The sequence below is a fragment of the Orcinus orca genome, chromosome 1 (genome assembly GCF_937001465.1).
Source record: "Orcinus orca chromosome 1, mOrcOrc1.1, whole genome shotgun sequence".
Lineage (NCBI taxonomy): Eukaryota > Metazoa > Chordata > Mammalia > Artiodactyla > Delphinidae > Orcinus > Orcinus orca.
This window is the reverse complement of record NC_064559.1, coordinates 103987420-104007038: the sequence shown is the minus strand read 5'-3', so window position 1 is coordinate 104007038 and position 19619 is coordinate 103987420. Positions and strand designations below refer to the sequence as shown.

Sequence of the window (19619 nt, the reverse complement as noted above, 5' to 3'; positions counted from 1 at the left end):
CAGCCTTTTTTTAGCCCCAGACTTGCCTGATTTTCCAGTTCCCAGCAACCCCTCCAGCCCTTAATTTCTTTGCCCCAGGCTGAACTTTATTAGCATATCATATCTTTCTACCCCTTTGTTTCTCCCCCTTCCTCTGCCTTCCAAGTCCTAAGTCCCCTCTGTCTGTCTTGAGTGCCCTCCCCAGATTCCCTTTTCCAGCAGGGTTCCAGTGTCTCCTCTTTGGACCCCAGCTAAACTTTGGGTACCCCTCTTCTCCCTCCCCATCTCTGTCCTACTTGGCTCCCCTCCTTTAGTTTCTGAACCCTTTTCTCGGGCAGTTTTCCTAGACTTTCCCAAGTCCTCACCAGACTTTTTAAATGATTCCTCAGAGAACTGAAGACCAGTTAACTTTCTTTTAAGATAGCAGTGGGAGGGGAAGTTTGGGGCAGAAGCTGAATAGACAAGGCCTGAAAAATAAAGATAAGAGGGTGTACCCCTCCCCCAGGAGACAAAGGAGAAGGTGGATGGAGAAAGGGAAACTGGGCCTCAGGCAGCATTAGAATGATGCTACCAGTTTAGAAACACACACACACTCTCTCTCTCTCTCTCTCTGCCTGTTTTGGACCAAGAGATTTTGATCACTGTGACCCATCCCCCACCACCCTGGGCTGGCATGGCCACGCCCACAGTGCCCCAAGCTGCCCGCCTTGTTGTGACTCACTTCCTCTGTATGGGCTGCTGAGGTGTCCGGAGGTGAGGCTGAGGACACAACTAGGCCTTTGGCCTGGGATTTAGGTATCTGGGACAGGCAAAGACATGGACCCCAGTTGTGGAAAGTGGATCTTGGTCTTCCCAGGTCAGGCTGGCTTGTGCAACACAGAAACCTATTTGGATAAAAGAGTAGAGCTTGGCTAGTACGTGAGCAGAGGGATTGAGGTGCCAGGAATTCTGGGGAGAAAAAGTTTTATAACAAGAGGAAATATGGCCAGGAGGAGTTTCTATGTATTCTGAAACCATGCAATGCAAAGTATTTGCAGAAAAGCAATATGGACTTAGAGTTGAACAAGTTTTCATGAGTCAACAGCTAAGACTCTGTATGTTACTGCTTATCCTCCTGCATTCCACTAAGAGGGACCCCAAGTCAGCTATGCCCTTGTGAATGAAAAAATGTTGCCTGCCATATCAGTAAACAAAGGATGTTGCAGCCAGCAAGACATCATATTACAGGGACTTCCCTGGTGGTCCAGTGGCTAAGACTCTGAGCTCCCAATGCAGGCGGCCTGGGTTCAATCCCTGGCCAGGGAACTGGATCCCACCTACCGCAACGAAGATCCCGCATGCCTCAACTAAGACCCGACACAGCCAAATAAATAAATAAATATTTTTTTAAAAAGAAAAGGCATCACATTACAGCTCCCCTGACAGTGAATCCTGAGAGAACTCAGGACGGAAATGGGATGCCCACCATCAAGCTATCAGCCACTGCAGCCACACACACCCCCCCCCAACAGTGCACCCTGAGGAGACTCAGGATGGGAAAACACAGGATACTGGCCCCAGATAGCTGAGATACATATCAAAGGAATGATTTCAGTGAGCCTAGACTTTTGCATCTTTCCGTACATAGAAAAGCACTGAATTCGTTAACTTGACATGTCTTATTTTCTTTAATGAACAGTAATCTTTTGATATTCTTTTTTTTTTATAAATTTAACTATTTATTTATTTATTTGTCTGCGTTGGGTCTTCGTTGCGGTGCGCAGGCTTCTCGTTGCGGTGGCTTCTCTTGCTGCAGAGCGCAGGCTCTAGGCACGTGGGCTTCAGTAGTTGTGGCACGTGGGCTCAGTAGCTGTGGCTCGCGGGCTCTAGAGTGCAGGCTCAGTAGTTGTGGCGCACGGGCTTAGTTGCTCCGCGTCATGTGGGATCTTCCCAGACCAGGACTCGAACCCATGTCCCCTGCATTGGCAGGCGGATTCTTAACCACTGTGCCACCAGGGAAGTCCCTCTTTTGATATCCTGACTGCCTGGTTCTTGTTACAAAACTATATATCCTGCTCTTCCCTCACCTCTTCAGAGCAGTCCCTCAGAGCTGTCTGAGAGACTGCGTCCCAGGCTTAAGCCCTCAGTATTGTCTGCCAAATAAAACGTAATTCTCAACTTTTACGTTGTGTGTTTTTTTTTCAGTCGACACCCTCATCTGAGTGATGAGGAAAACACTGAGAAGTTAGGAGACCTGGATTCTGGTTCTAACAGTACGGCCTCTGGAAGTCACTCAGCCTCCTTGAGTCAGTAACAAGAGGGTGGTAGACCAGGTCATCGCTAAGATCTCCTCCAACTCTGAAATTCTAAAATTTAGAGCATGGGGTTGGAGGGTGATTTAGTAAATCTGAAAACAACCTCAATCTGGCCCTGGAGTTGAACAAAACAAAACCCAGGGACAAAAGGAGTGAGATTCCACCAGCTTCAGGCGAGCATTTGTAAACACATCACACACACACTCCTAGGCAACCAGGACCACTCTTCTGCCTCCAAATTCAGGATTCAGCCTTGCAGGTCAGCCAGCAGTACCTTGCAGAGGTTTGGACTGGGGAAACAGGAGCCCTCTCTCACCCTTCATTTCCCCCTAAGCCTGCTTGGAACGCGTGCCCAAAAGAGATTCTGAAGGGTACAGAGAACCAAAGGCACAGGGACCCTGGCTGTGGAGCCGCTGTACTAGGGTAACCCAGCCTAGAAGTCTCCTGCATGTGTCCTGAGGTCTGTCTCAGTAGGGTCGCTTGCGTAGATGTCTACCTGAGGCTCTTCCCCGACTCTGCCTGCCCACCAAGTTCACCTAGGAAACTGATGTCCTCGGGAGACTGGGCCAAGAGAGCCCCTGGATATCTATGGCTCGAGCCCAACAAGTGGACCAAGAGAGCCCCTGGATATCTGTGGCTGGAGCCAGAGCCTCAGAGACCTCAAGTGGCCGCCAGGGGTCTCGAGGCTCTCTCTCAGTGGGTTTCGATGGCCTCTTGTGGCCAGATTGGGGATTGGCAAGAAAGAAGTTACAGAAGAGAGCCAAGGTTGGAATTCTTAGGGAGATGCTAATAACAGTTATCATTATAAAATAACATAACAATATTAATTATTACATATTAGTTAACATTTTGACATGTGTACTTACCATTCTGTGCCCAGCTCTCTTCTAAAGTGCTTTACATGTATTTATTTATGTAATTCTCACAATAGCCTATAATATAAACACTGTTATTATCTCCATTTTGACAAGGAGGAAACTGAGCACAGAAAGGTTAAGGTGGTTGCCAAGGTCACACAGCAGACCAGAATTCTAAGTCTAAGGAATCTGGCTTCAGAACCTTTGCTTTTAATCACCATGCTGAAACTGCATCCCATTTTTCAGGTTGCCAGGTAAAATATAGGATGCTCAGTTAAATTACAATTTCAGACAAACAGCAAATAATTTATTAATATAGTATATCCTACGAAATATATGGGTCATACTTAATACTAACAAATTATGTGCTGTATTTACTAAATCCGGCAACCCTAATTTAAAAGGCACTTTTCTCTGCCAAGTGCCATCACACATATTACCTCATTTAATCCTCCCAGGAAGTCTATTCTCAGGTGCCCCAGGATTCCCCCTCCCCACCACCACCCCCCACACACAGTTCATCTTCTCCCAATATTCCCCTTTTTTTTTTTTTTTTTTTTTTTTTTCAGGTAAAGAAACAGAGGGACTTTCCTGGCGATCCAATGGTTAAGACTCTGCAAACCCAACGCAGGGGGTACAGATTCGATCTCTGGTCAGGGAAGATCCCGCATGCCGCATGGCATGGCCAAAAAAGAGAAAAAGAAACAGAGACATGATGGAGACCTGAAGTGACTAGCTGAGGTTGCAGAACATAACAAGTGGCAGAGCTGGGACTGAACCCACATTCTCCAGCAAAAATTGGTGCGTGTTTTCCACTTTAACAGGAGAGAAAAGTGAGAAGCCGTGATTGCCACCATGGAAGTCTCCCTTTATAACATCTCCTTAGGCCTGGTCTGCTCTGAGGAAGAGCTGCTGGTCCCTCCTCAGAAAACCAGTGAGGACCTTCCCAGGGTGGGAGAGTGGCAGAGGATCTCTGGCTTCTGTGCCCAGCCCCCAGCAGACCTGTCTAGGGCAGCAGGAAGGAGACTGCTCTCAGACCCTAGGGAGTTGGCTGTGAGATTCGAGTAATTGTCTGCTCAGGGGCCCCTGAGGCTCCCCAAGACTGTGTACCTGCTGCTCTGTGCACAGACAGCCTCCAGCCCAGCTGCTGGGGTTGCATCACCTGCAGCTAAAACAGCCCTGGTGGCCAAAAGGCAACACAAGGAATCTAAGACACAGGGACCCAGAGAGCCTCTTTAATCTCCCTGTTGCCTTTTGGAAGCACGGTGCTTCTGCCCACAGGGAACACCCTGTGCGTTTTTCTCTCTTGACTCTGATCTGCTCCTATCCCCGGAATACCTGTGCCCTTCCTTCCCTAAAGATTTACACAGTCCCGTTCCCCCCCCACTCACTCTACTACTCTCTTCCAATCACTCCCACTCGCTACTGCTCTAATACCCCTCTGGGATGCAGGCTGGGGTGCCCTGCTGGTATGTGCCCCAACAGGTTTTTCCGTACCAGCCTCCAAATAAGCCTGGAGCCTTGTCTGACCTGCCCCCACCCCCACGCCCCCAGGGAGCTGGAGTCAGAGGCAGAGCCAGGTCAGAAGCTGGACTTAGAGACTGGGCTTCTGTGGTCCCACCTGGCCCCGCCGGGACGGCAGCGCACAAAGCCTCCTGTGTCGGGGCTGAGCTGCTGAGAGGCCAGCGGAGTTCTCTGCATGGGTTAAGGCCAGTTCCTGGGAGGAGAGATGCTGGGTAGGGAGGTGTTGGCATGTGGGACCCGGTACAGCCTGGTCCTCTCCCACATTTGGGAGGGGCCAGAGCCTGAGAGGATAGCTGGGCTGGTCTGCTGGAGAGGTCATCTGACTGGCTGTTCAGCTTGGGCTGCACACACACCCTCTCCTGTACCAGGCCACACAGGAGCTGGTGCCCATAGACGGTACGCCACCAGGCTCTGAGGACACCCACTTCGCCCCCAGCGCCTCCGGGTAAGCACTGGACCTGGGCTCTCATGCTGCGGCTGGGGGTGGATGGAGGAACTTGTTGATCACTTGGGGGAGGGAGAAAGGAGTTTTCCTTTTCTAACATGAGTGCCTGCTTCCTTCTCCAGGCACCCACGTACCCACAAGAATACATACTCATGTCAGCTCAGAGATTGCACCTGCTGACCTAAAGATCCCAGCTGGAGACTCTGAGGGTGAAAGGCGCACAGTGGTGGAAGCTCTGTGGGCAGGGCGTGGGGCTTACTTGGAGGCTGGGGCTGAAGGTGGGGGAAAATGCGGTTATCTCCCGCCCCACATACTTAATCCTGCTGCCTCGCCTCGCCTCCCTTACACTGCCCCAGGAACACCCAGCCAGGCCATGGAAGGAAGGGAGGTGACCTCAGAAGGGGATCATCCACCTCAGACCAAGGGCTGGGGAGCCTTGGGACCAACCCTAGAGTCTGGGAGGGTTGGTTTGGTGCTAGTTCTAGCAGCATCCCTGATCAAACTTGCTTCCAGAAGGATGGTGAGTGGTGGGGAAGGTGGAGGCTCGCCTCTTACCCTCCACTTGGGCTCCCAAACCTGCCAAGCAGGTTGTTCTTTTTTTCTGCAACAAAGGAGAGGAATGGGTAAAGGGAGTCCAGGCTCCCGGACCTGGGGTCAAAAAGCGGCCCAGAAAGGCTGGGACGTTCCCCTGAATTGGCTCCTGTGTCCCTCCCCCCAGGGCATCCAGTCGCACCATGTCTGTGACCAGCAGGAAGATGGGACTATCCCTGGCTCAGGAGATCCTCAGCCACCTGGGCCTTGCCAACAAGGTAGGCGCTGCTGGGATTGTAGGAATCTTTTTTTTTTTTTTTACATCAACACAGGGGCTGGGGGGTGGGACGGGGAATAGGAAAGGGAGAGCTGGCCCTGAGGCCATGCCCAGGGCCTGGCCGGGGCACTGGGGAATGGGTAGACTTTGGTACCCCTGTGCTCTTACAGACCGCAGCTTGGGGCATCCTCAGAACCTTCTTGAGCTTCAGTAATAGACAAGGATGTGCAGAGGCTGCCAAGGGCCATTGCAGGCCAAGGTGAGCCCCTTCCCTCTGCACTTGGGCATATTACCTTTTAGAAACCAGTCTGTAGACCGAGAAGAAGCCCGGAAGGAGGAACTGACGATACTCCATAGAGTATCTCCTGGGCAAGAGAGAGGAGGTTTCACGCTCCTGCCAATGTAACAATCTCATATTATTTTGTAAACATAGAGCAGCTCTCTTTTCCTAGGTTTACAAACTGTCTTGTGAAGAGTAGAGGAGGGAGCTGTGGTTAGAGATAGGTTAGTGGACCCACCAGGGCACCAAAGCTAAAATTTTGGGCCCAATTAATGTCTAGGTGGCCAAATACAGATACGGATTCAGTTGCCAGAATGAGGATGGTGATAACACTAGAAAAAATAGCAAAAGAGCCACCATTTCTTAGGGGCTCCTTGTGTGCCAGGGCCTATGCCAAGCACATTACACATTTCAGTGAATCCTCACATCCACACTCACATCCTTGTTTTATAGATGAAAAAACTGAAGTACAGAGAGGTTAACTACCTTGCCCAAGGTCACACAGCTATTAAGTCACCTAGTCTCCTACAATACACATAATGATCCTATAGGACATGTAACTGCCATGTATCAACTCCTGGTCTATATCATAGGTGTTGGTCTATCCTATAAGCTATAGCATACTCTTGGCACCCAAGACCACCTTTCTCCACACTGGTCAGACTTTGTTCCGTATTATCCAAACTTAAATTGGCGATCTTGGTTTGAGGAATTTCATAAACAGAATCCGGTCATTGTGCTCGTTGAGCTAGGTCTCCTAGTACAACTGTCCCCCAAAACTTATAAATAAAAAAGCTCACCAAAAATTTGAAGATGGAATAGCTTTTTGTATACTGGTTGAGAAACCATCATGCCTATTAACAGCTATTCGACAGTACATAGAAGCATTTATTTTATCATCCAGAGATTTCCATTTTGACAGTAGATTACTGTACTCATCCAATAAAGCCTGTACTTTTATAATGAGTGAACACTAAGATTCATTTGAAGAGTTGTGGTTATCTAAATTCCTGTCATAAAAACAAACTTATACCACAGCAATAGATGACTGTAAAGTATTTGGATTACAGGACTCTGTAATCCAAATACTTTACAGTCATCTATTGCTGGTAGACTCTTGGATGTACATGCCCGATTTATCTTAGACGTACGAGTCAAAAAATAATACAGGCCTATTTTTCTGAAAAACAATTTTAAAAAAGGAAAAAATCAAGACACTTCCAAACTATTCTTTTATGAGAGAAATGTGAAAACATAATTGCGATGAATATTTATTCAGAAAAATGACCTTTAAATGACAGCTGATTCAGGACAAATTCAGACCAATGTGAACCATAAAATGAAGGTTCATTATAAAGATCCTAGGGCAGTATGAGATGCCAAATATATTCTCAAGTAACAAGACAAGAATTATGTTTGATATAGGTTTGGTATAGAGGGTACTTGTACACCATTGGGAATATTCAGTTAATGAGTGACTCCTACCCCAATTCTATAACTATGGAGTAACAAGAGTTGGAAGAAGGGAAGAATGGATACTGGGAAGCATTTGGCAGTCTTCATCACAACATAAAACCAAGGATACATGGAATTCAAAAGAGTAGCCATCGGGGAATTCCCTGGCGGTCCAGTGGTTAGGGCTCCTTGCTCTCACTGCTGAGGGCCTGGGTTCCATACCTGGTCGGGGAACTAAAATCCCACAAGCCACAGCCAAAAACTAAATAAATAAATTTAATTTAATTTAAAGTGCAAAAAAAACAAAACAAAACAAAGAGTAGCCATCAGGCCCACTGACAATTAGGTAATGAATGAGTCCAAATAAAATATAGCATCCTGTATTCACTTCATCATTTTTTTTTTTTGTTTCTTTGTGGGAGTTTATGATCTGTGGGGTTGCCCTAAGTGTAGGTTTCAGGCAGTTCTGGGAAGGGTCTTAGGAGTCAAGTGACTGAGATAACTCTGAAAAAGAGGATAATAGGAAATGATGACAGCACCAGTGCACAGCTCATGACACAAACAGGTTTTTTGCAACCAAAAAAAATTTTTTTTTAACATTTCTTTCTTTTTTTTTTTAATATTTATTTGGCTGCATTGGGTCTTAGCTGCAGCATGCAGGATATAGTTCCCTGACCAGGGATCGAACCTGGGCCCCCTGCATTGGGATTGTAGAGTCTTAACCACTGGACCACCAGGGAAGTCCCCAAAATATTTTATTATAATCAGTTATAGCTCATGATTTGAATATGTACTATATCTCTATTATTTCTAAACTGAACCCTCCATTACCATCTTTAACCAAAAGGCAAGAGGCCTGGTGCAGGTATGAGAGAAGGACAGTGATGCTGAACCCCAGGGGTCCAACCAGGAGAAAGTGATGTATAAAGATGAGGATAACAAGACGACCCTGGTAGGTCAGGATCAGAACGGGAAGTCACATGACCCTGCTCCCTATCAGAGCCCCATCAACTCAGTTTAGGGACAGGGTGGGTGTATCCTCCTTGGACTTTCTCAAACTTGTAAGTTAAAAACAGTCTTTCTGGATTTCATGCTGTAAATCTTTTTTTTTTTTAAGATTTCTTTTTTAAGATTTTTTTTTTTTTTTGGCTGCATTGAGTGTTGCTGCACGCAGTCTTTCTCTGGTTGTGGAGAGCGGGGGCTACTCTTCATTGTGGAGCGCGGGCTTCTCATTGCGGTGGCTTCTCTTGTTGCAGAGCACGGGCTCTAGTCGTGCGGGCTTCAGTAGTTGTGACATGTGGGCTCAGTAGTTGTGGTGCATGGGCTTAGTTGCTCCGCGGCACGCGGGATCTTCCCGGACCAGGGCTCGAACCCGTGTCCCCTGCACTGGCAGGCAGATTCTTAACCACTGCGCCACTAGGGAAGTCCCTCATGCTGTAAGTCTTTATAGGTGGCAAGTCTCCTCTATCTTTTCTTGAGTACCTGCCCTTGGAGCGAGGTACTCAAGAGCGAGGCTCTAAGCTAGTGGCAGGGCCAGGAAAGACGTGGATGGAACAAGTAATTGTCCAGTAATATTCCCCACAGCAATCGATCTTTCCTGCCACATCATTACCCTTACATAATGCATATTTCTCTTTTCCTTGACTCTCTCTTCACCAACACTCCCTAGAATAATTCACCATGTGGCCCAATCCCTAGTCTGTGAGAATGTCACTACCACCACATCCACATTCTCTTTCTTCCTCTACCAGGAAACTGAGACAATTACCAAGTTCTGATGCGTATCCTTATTTCTCGAAGTGAGACTGATCTTCTAAGTATCCGAGCTGAGTTCAAAAGAAATTTGGGAAGTCCCTCTACTCTTCCCGCCAGGTGAGACTTCGCTGGTGCTTAACCTGGAGCCCCGGAGCTTCACCCCTAACCTCCACACTGCACACAGTGGAGCACAGTCATGTCCTGGGGAACTCATGGGTCTTTGGTGAATTTAGTGCAGGACTCCAGGCACCACACAGTCTCTGGGCCAGCACGAGGGAGAGGACAGAGTGCCTAAGCCATAGTGGTGGTGGGTCTTTCTAATACCTGACTTTCTTGTCTGCAGAATGCAGTGAAAGGGAACTGCTGGTCAGCCCTACTAGCCCTGTGCAGGGCTGAAGACCTCTGAGACCTCATCCCCATATGACCTTCAAGAATCTGAGATTCCCATGTATGGGTGAGCCTGCAGGAGACCAGCTGGGCCTCCAAATAAAATAACCCCTCACTTGAGCACCACATGTTCCAGCTTCTTGTGGAGTCTGGAACTCCAAGTTCCTCTTAAATCCCTTAATTTCCCTCATTTCAAAGTGATGTCTGCACCTGGGTCCCCTAGCTCTGTCTTGGGTATGCGATAATGGGATCTCTTTGATAGTCTCTGCTCTACTCATTCTTTCCGTATTCTGGCCAGCACATCTCACTGATATTTGAATTCTTTTGGCAAACTTCACTGTCATTTGTGTTCCCTGATTGAAGTTTGGGTGGAGCAGGACATGGGCTGGGAGGAGGCCTTGAAGCTGGAGGTGCCTTTCATGTTGGATATTCAACAGGAGTCCTGTTTGAGGCTCTAGACTGCAGTTGTCAACCATCCCCCCTCCCCTCGGTGTCTCCCCTCCCCCCCGTTAATCTCTCTTCACCAGGAAATTTCAGGAAAAATAATTGAGAACCAGGAACCACAATGAGGTCAGAAATGGTTAGAGGTAGCAAAGGACCATCTGTATGACCTGAGAAGCAAGCAGAGGATCAAGCTAACCCTCCCCTGCACGGGAAGATTGGGTTATCAGGGTGCACAATCCCCAAATTCATCTGTCCAAAGCAGGAACTTGGAAACCCACCTCACAAATTATAGTACCACTTCCAAAAGAAGACCTATCGAAAACAGATAAAAAACAAAAAAGGAAAAAGCAGGCTTTGGCTCCCCCTGCTGCTTGTATTAGAAATGACAGGCCACCCCTCACACCTTTTTACCTCCCCCTCCCCCTTTTTGCATTCCTCAATTGAGTCAAATACTTAACCCCATAGCTGCAGGGTAAGGCAAACAACAGACCTCAGGAAAGAAGTTTTATTTCCAAACCCCTAGGAAGGCATTACAAATAATGGAGATAGAAACCCAAATTAAACCCTGAAACAAACGAATGGATACGGGTGGGCCTGCAGGAGCAGAAAGTAGGGGAGATGGGTTCTAGACAGGGACCTCACCCTGGAGCCTGAGTCTGTATATTAATGTGACTATTCTGGGGAAAGGGAGTTGGGAATCAGAAATCCTCACCCGACCAACCCCAATGTTGCCCAGGATGGCTGGGAGGAAGAGGAGGCAGCACGTGAGGGCAAAGACGTCACCAAGTCTGACCTTGGCATTTACTGCCTGCTCTGATCCCCAACATTCCATAAATAAGTTACCCTGCATATCTCAAGTTGAGCCAGGGAGCAAGCAAAATAGCCCCAGCCTCTGCAAGCGGAGGCAAGGCAGCCTGGCACTGAGCGGGGCTACAGGAGGACACAGTCGGACTCTTGCTTCGGCCTCTGCCGACGCTCGGCAGCTGGGCGTCCAAATGCAGCTCCTCTCCCCTGTATCAGATTTAACAATTGGTCACCCATCAACTGTGGAAGAGTCCAGGACAGAGACTCTAGATGGAAGCAGGGTCAGGATTGGGAGAGGCAGTGGGGAGAGAAAGACAGGAAGGGACCCAGGGGAGAGGAGACAGGAGAAAGGCCCCGAGGGAAACCTTGAAGGGACATGGCAGGAATAACAAGTGTCTGGACCAGGGGAAGCAGGAGTGGCACACTGAGGATGTGGGAACGCTGGAGGGGCAGCGCTAAGGGCAGGGGGAGCAGACCCACCTGCGGTAACAGGGCACGTGCTGCCACGGGCTGGGCAGCTTGGTGCTGTTGGTACTCCTCTTGCTGAAGTTGCTGGGCCAGCTCCAGGTCGCTAAGACCCAATGTGCCTTGCGACGATGGCTGCTGCTGCAGGGACAAGGCGATCAGGTAGTCCTGGAGAGAGGGGAAAGAACGGGGATGGTGAGGGAGGCTGGGGCGGGGGGATGTCCAGGCTGTGTTTAGGTTTCCAAACCAGCCTTTCCTGGGAGTTCCCTGGCGGTCCAGTGGTTAGGACTCTGAGCTTCCACTGGCAGGGGGCACGGGTTCAATCCCTGGTCGGGGAACTAAGATCCCACAAGCTGTGTGGCCAAAAAAATAAATAAATAACGACAACAAAAAAAGCAGCCTTTCCTCATCCTTCCAATTCTCCAGCTCCTTCTCCAGAGCAACACATATAGCCAAGTTTTTTGTTTGTTTGTTTGTTTGCGGTACGTGGGCCTGTCACTGTTGAGGCCTCTCCCGTTGCGGAGCACAGGCTCCGGACATGCAGGCTCAGTGGCCATGGCTCACGGGCCCAGCTGCTCCGCGGCATGTGGGATCTTCCCGGACCGGGGCATGAACCCGTGTCCCCTGCATCGGCAGGCGGACTCTCAACCACTGCGCCACCAGGGAAGCCCCAGCCAAGTATTTTACCTCTGGTGCCAGAGAATACACACCAAGTGCTGAGATGGTCCGAAAGGCAACAGAGGAGAGGGGCATGGCTGTCGTATGTCACAGTCTCTAGATAATAAGATGCAGGCAGCTCGCACCTATGGCAAGAAGCTCTCTGAGGCGGACATGCTCTCTGAACCCGCCCCAGAGACCCCACACACCTGGTCCACCTGCCGCTGCTTTTCTGGGGAGCCACTCCCACCTTCTGCTCCAGGTCCCTTGCCTAGGGAGTGACTTAGGTGAAAGTCAGAGTCACAGAAACAGCTGTCTCCGTCCACGTTGTGCAGGCTCTCCCACACCACTTGCTCCTCCTGTAGAAAGCCCTGGTCGGTGACCAGTAGGTACAAGTGACCCTGCAAAGAGGAGGACAAAGTGCATTGGTGGGACAGGTGACAGAGGCCCCATCTGAGATGCACAGAGACCATTGGAATCAATCGGTGTGCTAGCTGGAACGTGTCAGTGTGAGCATGTGGATCTTTTATAAATATGCGCGGCTGTGGGGAGAAGGAAGGGCTGTCTGAGTCGTGGTCAGTTTGGTGTGAGTATGGTGGTCACTGTGGTCAAACATGGAGTCCTCGGGCTAAAGTCCCGCATACAGCCCTGCTTCCTACCCTACTTCCCATGGTTCTCTGGGCTCGCCTGATGGTTATAAGGATAAATCCTTTGAGAACCAATGACCTTTCCCTCTTCTACTCAATTCCTAGAGAGCTCAGACAATTTTTAGCTTTGGAAAACTATAGTATTGTTCAAAAATTCCACTGCCCCTTCCTGGGAGAGGATTTACACTTTCTTGTCCCACTGATGGCAGGCTTACTCCTTATGGCTTGCTCTGGCCAGTGAGATGTTAGCAGAACTGACATTGTCATTTCCAGGCAGAAGCACTAAAAGCACGCGTACGGTGTGTTCCCCACCCCCTCACTTTCCCCTCCTATGTTCCAGATAAAGGCTGTTTTGTCAGCCTGGGCCCCAAAGTGAAGATGATGTGGGACAGAGCTGCAGCCAATCTGCAGTGGACGTGCAACATGAGTGAGAAATAAACCTTTGGGGACTTCCCTGGTGGTCCAGTGGGTAAGACTCCGTGCTCCCAATGTAGGGGCTCGGGTTTGATCCCTGGTCGGGGAACTAGATCCCGAATGCATGCCTCAACTAAGAGTCCGCATACCGCAAGTAAGAAGTCTGCATGCCGCAACGAAGATCCCGTGTGCCGCAACTAAGATCGGCACAGCCAAAATAAATAAATAGATAAATAGATAAATATTTTTTTGAAAAAAGAAATAAACCTTTGTTGTGGTAAACCACTGGGGTTCAGGAATCATTTGTTATCACAGCTTAATCTACCTTTATCCTGACTGAAACACTGACCCAGAAGAAAAAGGCATGAGGGAATGACAGCACTCCAAACCCCCACCTCCTAAACCCTCATCACCTTGTGCTTAGTCATAGTGCTAAAGTGGTTGTTCCGGAAAAAGACGCTAAGTTCGCCCTCCTTGGCAGCTGTCGTTAGCTCACACAGACCATGGTAGGTCAGCTGTGCAGCGGTGGTCTCCAGGAACTGCTCTGCAATCAGGCCTGGCAGCAGGGCACAAGAAAGGGGGGGGGTGGGTGGCTTAAATGCAAAGTCCACGGTAGGATCATCCAGAGAGCGCCTGTCAAAGCCCTAGGGGTCAGTCCCACCTTATGAAATCGCTTCCTTGAAGCCTGGCTGTATTCATTCATTCAACAGATTCTAACTGAGAGCTACTTTTTGCCAGGCATCGCACTAGGTACCGGGGGACACGTCAGTGAACTAAATAGACAATTCCCCAAACTCCCTCTCATAGAGCTCACATTCTAGTGGGACATGGCGGTGGGGAGACAGACAATAAACACTAAACCTAAGTAGCCATCATTCCCTCCACATAAGGTCCACAGAAGAGAAGGGAGGGAGGTCACCTTCTGTCACGAGGTTGGTGTCACTGGAGTGCTTGCAGGTGATGATCTTCTCTACCAGTTGGTTATAACTCAGTTTCCCAACTGCACTCACAGCCTCAGGACTCTGCATGAGCAGCGGGGTGGGGTGGTACCAAAAAAATGGAGATCTTTTACAGGAAGGAAGTGAAGCAAGCCCACAAAGACTGCAAACCCTACGACCAAAGCTTCCTGAAACTTTTGATGTCTGAAGAATTGACCTATTTCCATATTGTTTGCTTGTATTTGAATGTTACCCCCCAGAAAGGTGAAAATTAAAGGAATCCTGCACTGGATCCAGCCTCTAAACCCTAATCCCCTCCCAAGCCAATCTACTCCCTACCTCCCTAAACCCCTCCACACAAAATTTTGCTTCTCTCTCAGCTTGAGCTGACTGAGTCTCACTTGCGCCCCCTACCCTCACCTGTGGATCAACAAGCCAGCCATGGTACAGAGGTATGCCTAGTAGGTCAAAGATGCTGCACTCAGGTGTATACTCAAAATCAGAGACACCTGTGAATCGCACATTGACATCCAGACCTGTGGCCAGTTTAGGCAGCACTGTCATTGCATCGTCCACATTCTGGGGTAGAAAAGAAAATTATGGATAGATCAAATCAACACATGTATATTTTAAACTTACACAGTGCTATAGGTAAACAAGGATATACTGTATAGCACATGGAATTATACCTAGTATCTTAAAATAACCTATTATGGAATATAATGTGCAAAATACTGAATCACTACTCTGTACACCTGAAACTAACACAATATTATAAATCAACTATACTTCAATTTAAAAAATAAAATAAAATGGAAAAAAAGAACCTGACACAGTGTTATATGTCAATTAAATCTCAATAAAACTGGGGAAAAAAAAGAAAATGATGGCTATTCTAGCCTCCCCTCCCCCCCTCTACTCCCACCTCCAGGAAAAAAAAAATTTAATCTTGTTGCTTTTCTTCCCTGGTGTTCTCTTACAATGGAAATTCCTCCCTTGTCTCAACCCTTCTTTATCTTATGTAAATGAACATATTTTCTAGGACAGAGATACACCCTCCCCCTCCTGCAGAAAGAAATTATGGTTCAAGGAACCCTCCTGAGAAGCATCAGAAAAGCCTCTCTTAATAGCCTGGGTGTCTCCTTATAAGCCTGCAAACCCCCATGTCCACAGACCTTTCGCCTCACCTGCTGAAAATTAAGCTGAAGTCCTTCTGACTTCTCCTGGGGCTTGATGGATAGAAGGCAGTCTCCTACAAGACAGGAATCCTTATCAGCTTACCCCACCAACAGTCCCAAAAGCTGCTTCCTCTTCTCCAGGAGAATGGAGGTAATGTCACAGAACCACAGATTTTCACAGTTGCAAAGGGCCTTAGTTTCTCAGAGGAAGAAATGGGCCCACAAAGGTGAAGGGTACACGCAAGGTTCCATGTGAAAGCTAAGGGAAGAATTGGGGTGACGACCCAGGACTCCTGACACCTTCACTTTTCCTTTTCATTCCCCAGCCTTGCAGAGAATCCCCACAGATTTTTACCTTCCCTGCCACATAAGATCCCCGCATGGGGAGTCCCTCAACACTCTGGATTTCTGGCTGAGTAGATAGCACTGGAAGCTTTTGGGTAATTCTCCTTCAAGGCCCAGTCACTCACCAAGATGGGCCATGAGCTCATCTGATGCAATCACTTCCTTCTGAGGTGGCAGCTTCACCTGGAGGCAAGGAATGACAAAGTGTTAGCCAGGTGTGTGCTTTCCTTCATGGAGCACTGAAGGAGGAACCCATAGAAAGGCAGGGGGAGGGCAGGGGTTGTCCAGCAGTCAGGTGTGGTGGAAAAGAAAGGCTTGCAACTGGAGCAAGGGAATGAATGTGGAAAACTGCAAGGCATTCCCATTTGCTAGACAGTAGAAGACAGAGGAGTAGGACAGATTATTGTGTTGTTTTGTTTTTAACAAATATCTTATCTCATTTGTTCAAGCTGGAGAAATAGGAAGAATAATCTGGAAAGTTTGGCTTGAGAAAATCAGAATGATCAAGGTTTTCTGAGCCCCCATCCAAGCTCTCTCTTACCTTCCACTGAAGAAAAAGGATGTTCATGATGGCGATGAGAGGGCAAGGGCCGTTAGTGCTCTGGGTGATGATGGGTGTCCGTTCTCCCTTCCAGGGGATCCACTTTACACAGTAGAAGTCTAGCTCAGGTTGTCGGGCCCTGGGGGACTGGGGAAGCTCTTGGGGCCAGGAGCAGGCCCCCACTGTCTCTACCTCAGGCTGTGTCCCCTGGGCTGGCCCTTCTTGGCTTGAGCTGGCATCAGGTGGAGGGGACTCGAGGTTACCCTGGCCCTGGGCTGGCAGCAAAGCTTCATCTACTGGCTCCTGTTCTCCAGCTGCCCCATCAGCCTCTTCGGCATCCTTGTCCTGAGGGGGCTCACTGGGTTCTGACAGGACCTCATGGTTTTCAGGGACGACCACTTCCGCAGTCCTGGCCTCACCACGGACTGGATGCTCAGGCTGATGGTGTTCCATGGTCAGGAGGGGTCAACTGAGGGGCACCAAAGGACTTTATTGTCCTCAGGGACTGGCTTAATCGAGGCTTGATATGCAAGAGAGAGAACGATCCAATAAGGAGGAAATCATTGGGCTGGAACGCAAACAGAGCCAGAAAAGTCTTGGAAAAGGAATGTAGTGCAGAAGGCTCGGTTAGCGTCTGTTGGCCACTCCTGGCTACAGGTAGTACAGCTTTGGGGTAAACAGAAGGGTCCCAGGCCGGGCTCTTTCACCTCTAACTTGCTGTGGCCAGATAGGACCAACGAGGGTACAGGACTTTCAGGCTTGCGGGGGATGATTCCGGTGGGATTGAAGACATTGGGTGGCGTCAGCTTCCCTGAAACAGGAAGGACAAGGAATGGAGACAAGACAGAAAGGGCGGGTAAAAGGAGAAAGAAGAAAAAGAGATGGAGAAAGAAATGTTAAAACTATACTAATGATTATTAATACAGTGATCTTTAGCTCACCCTGTAATAGGCATCATGTCAGTAAACCCCACCATAGCCAGAATGAGAGTAATTCCTCTGCCCTACCCGAACCCTGTCCCTTGGCTGTTCAGGAAACATCCTGAGCACACATGGCTTATATCTTTAGGGCCATCTTCTCTCTGCCTCATCCCAAGGGCAAAAAGATGAACAGTCATATAGTGCTTGGGGTGAAGAATAAAGAGAGTCAATACCATGCCCCTAAAGGCGAAACACTGGTGAGAAAGAAGTCCTTCTCCTCAAAGGACTCCACCTTCACAACTCCAGATTTACACAATCGCAAACCACAACAAAAAGATCCTGGGAGGAGCTTCCTGTAGGCTGGAGAGGGGAAATGCAGGCCCTGGGGACTTGAATCAGAGATCAGTTCTGATAAGTAATTTCAGATTAGACGTACAAAACACTCACACACACACACACACACACACACACACACACACACCACTCGACCCCATTCTTCCAGTAAGCTTCTCTTGACAGCTAGAGTTGGGATAGCGACGTCTCCTCAGTTCCTCTATGCTCCGAAAACTGCCGAAACCCAGAGATACTCTCTTGCCCACTACATGGAATATAAAAATACTGATTATTGATTTCTGTAAAACAAAAAATGCTCTGTCTCCACTCCTCTACCTGTGCCTATGTTCTTTCCATCTATTCCCATCTAGGTCATTTTAGATGTCAACTCTGGACCTGTTTAACCCGCTCTCTACCAGCGCTAAGCATAGACATTTAATTAACACCATGGATCGTAGACAATAAAAAGCCACAAACCCTGCCCCCTGGAAAACATTTCCCTTCAACCTCCTTACTCCCCTCACCCCCTTGATCAGGGTGAGAAAGGGGGAGAAATTAAACTTGTCAGAAATCTCTTCTCTTGCTTCCGCCTAACCTGAGACTATGCTTCCTTTTGTAATCCGGCAGGAATTTAGGGCTAGGGTAAAGCCTGGGGGGTGAAGTTGAGGAACAGAAAAGTTACCGAAATAAGCCTAGTCACCCAGATTGATCATCCTCCTGATTCAAATATAATTTATGCTAGCTGCATCTCATTTACATGTTGTTGATTTCGAATCATAGCAGCAAAAATTGCCTGCAGGCCTTAAGCTTTTTTTTTCCCTCTCTCTCCTTTTTTCCTCCCTTCCCAAATGACACTTAGGATGAGCCTTAGAAGCAGAAACCAGAGCCTGGGACACTTTTTTAAAAGCTTGGAGAAAAACAGCGCTTATTTCTTAGCTTTTCTGTCCAATGCCAGAAATGATCAATAATTAAGCGGGGGTTGGGCACTAGCTGGCCAGGCCAGTGGTATCCAGGAGCTGGATACCAGAGGGAGCTGGGTCTCAGAGAATCTGGGCAAAAAGCTAAGTGGGCTAAGTCTTTAAAAGGGGCCAGAAGTGTGATGGAGGAGTTCCACTCTACAGGGGGCATGCCTGGTGGGTTGGGCATAATGGAGTATTTCAGAGCAGGAGAGACTCTGAGACTCATAGGTTCTCAAACAAATCAGGATTTCATGCTTTTCCCCTTTTCTTAACTCAAGTCCTACACTTTCTCTCCAGCTGGAATTATCCTCTGGTGGCGGTAAGGGAGTCAAAAGAGCCCTGGACCCTCCCTATAGCCAGAGGCAGTAAATAGCCAAAAGTTGGAAGAAGCATATAAAAGTTGGAAGAAGCATATAAACCGGGTATGTAGCTTCAAGAAGACACCCGTGTCCCCTGCCCTGGCTCCCCAGGAACTTTACTCTCCCCTCAAGTGCCTGACTGTCCCACTCTAATCTCCCTCTCAGTCTGACCCAAATCTTCATGCAACTAATGATTTAGATTTTCCCTCAGAATAAGGCAACCACAGTGCGCTGTCTACTTGCTAGCAAGGGAGAGGGGGAAGGTGTCATTAAAAGGAGGAAGTGTAGGGACCAAGCAGCATCTCTTTTACGTACTCCTTCTGCCTGAGCTCCTCTCGAAATCCAGACTTATTAGAGACCCAAGGTGGAAGGACAGCCAGTGTCACCTCCCCAGAGCTGGAGAGGAAAAAGAGCAGTGGGGGTTAGGAGAAAAGGCGAAGGAAATGGTTAAAACAGTTTTTACCTTACAGAAGTGGGTGCTGTTCCAGGACCTAGAAGGGGGGTTCAACTCTGGCAATGCGATGGCGGAGGTGGGTACAGGGAGGGGCGCCGCCACAGTCCCAGCTGCCTTCCAGCTGTCAACGCCAGAGCTTATACAGGTTTACCCAGGTTTACGAGCGGCGGTCCTGGCTGGATTGTGGCTACTTCCGGACTCACGCCCACGACCGGGGGGCACTGGAGGAGCGTGCAGGCAGACAGGGGTGCAGCCCAGGTGCTCCCAGGTCGCTCAGAGCGTCTTCGGGATTTCTGAGTCGCCGAGTCTAGGGCGTGCGCTCCAGGCCCTGTCTACAAGCTGGTTTTCAAAGGAAGTTTGTGGTTTTTCTTTTTTCT

General features: G+C 48.7%; 1 protein-coding gene and 1 long non-coding RNA gene across 5 annotated transcripts; one reads left to right on the top strand and one right to left on the bottom strand.

Moving 5' to 3' along the window:
• Window positions 1-5478: 5478 nt before the first annotated feature.
• Window positions 5479-9910, top strand: LOC125960383 (uncharacterized). Its single transcript, XR_007469956.1, has 3 exons — window positions 5479-5619; window positions 5818-5908; window positions 9741-9910. It is a non-coding gene; the product is annotated as an uncharacterized LOC125960383 (long non-coding RNA).
• Window positions 9911-10719: 809 nt separating this feature from the next.
• On the bottom strand, window positions 10720-19391 carry MINDY1 (MINDY lysine 48 deubiquitinase 1). 4 transcript variants are annotated; one of them, XM_004285169.4, is made up of 10 exons: window positions 19252-19391; window positions 16218-17028; window positions 15802-15859; window positions 15341-15405; window positions 14574-14732; window positions 14135-14237; window positions 13629-13771; window positions 12364-12555; window positions 11513-11665; window positions 10720-11239 (listed from the first exon to the last, which is right to left on the bottom strand). In XM_004285169.4, exons 2-10 carry the CDS (start codon window positions 16668-16670, stop codon window positions 11159-11161), a joined length of 1407 nt encoding a protein of 468 aa, XP_004285217.1. In that variant the 5' UTR covers window positions 16671-17028; window positions 19252-19391; the 3' UTR covers window positions 10720-11158. The 4 variants fall into 4 exon arrangements, with proteins under 4 accessions (XP_004285217.1, XP_033271508.1, XP_033271507.1 ...); XM_033415617.2 differs by lacking the exon at window positions 12364-12555; XM_033415616.2 differs by lacking the exon at window positions 14574-14732.
• Between the last annotated feature and the right edge of the window lie 228 nt (window positions 19392-19619).

Excerpts from the sequence above, each read along its gene's own strand:
- MINDY1 (XM_004285169.4), bottom strand. The coding sequence starts at position 16,670 with ATGGAACACCATCAGCCTGAGCATCCAGTCCGTGGTGAGGCCAGGACT. Across the intron at positions 15,860-16,217 it reads TCCTTTTTCTTCAGTGGAAG|GTGAAGCTGCCACCTCAGAA; the intron begins GTAAGAGAGAGC and ends CCTTGCCTCCAG. Across the intron at positions 11,666-12,363 it reads AGCAGCGGCAGGTGGACCAG|GACTACCTGATCGCCTTGTC; the intron begins GTGTGTGGGGTC and ends CCCTCTCTCCAG.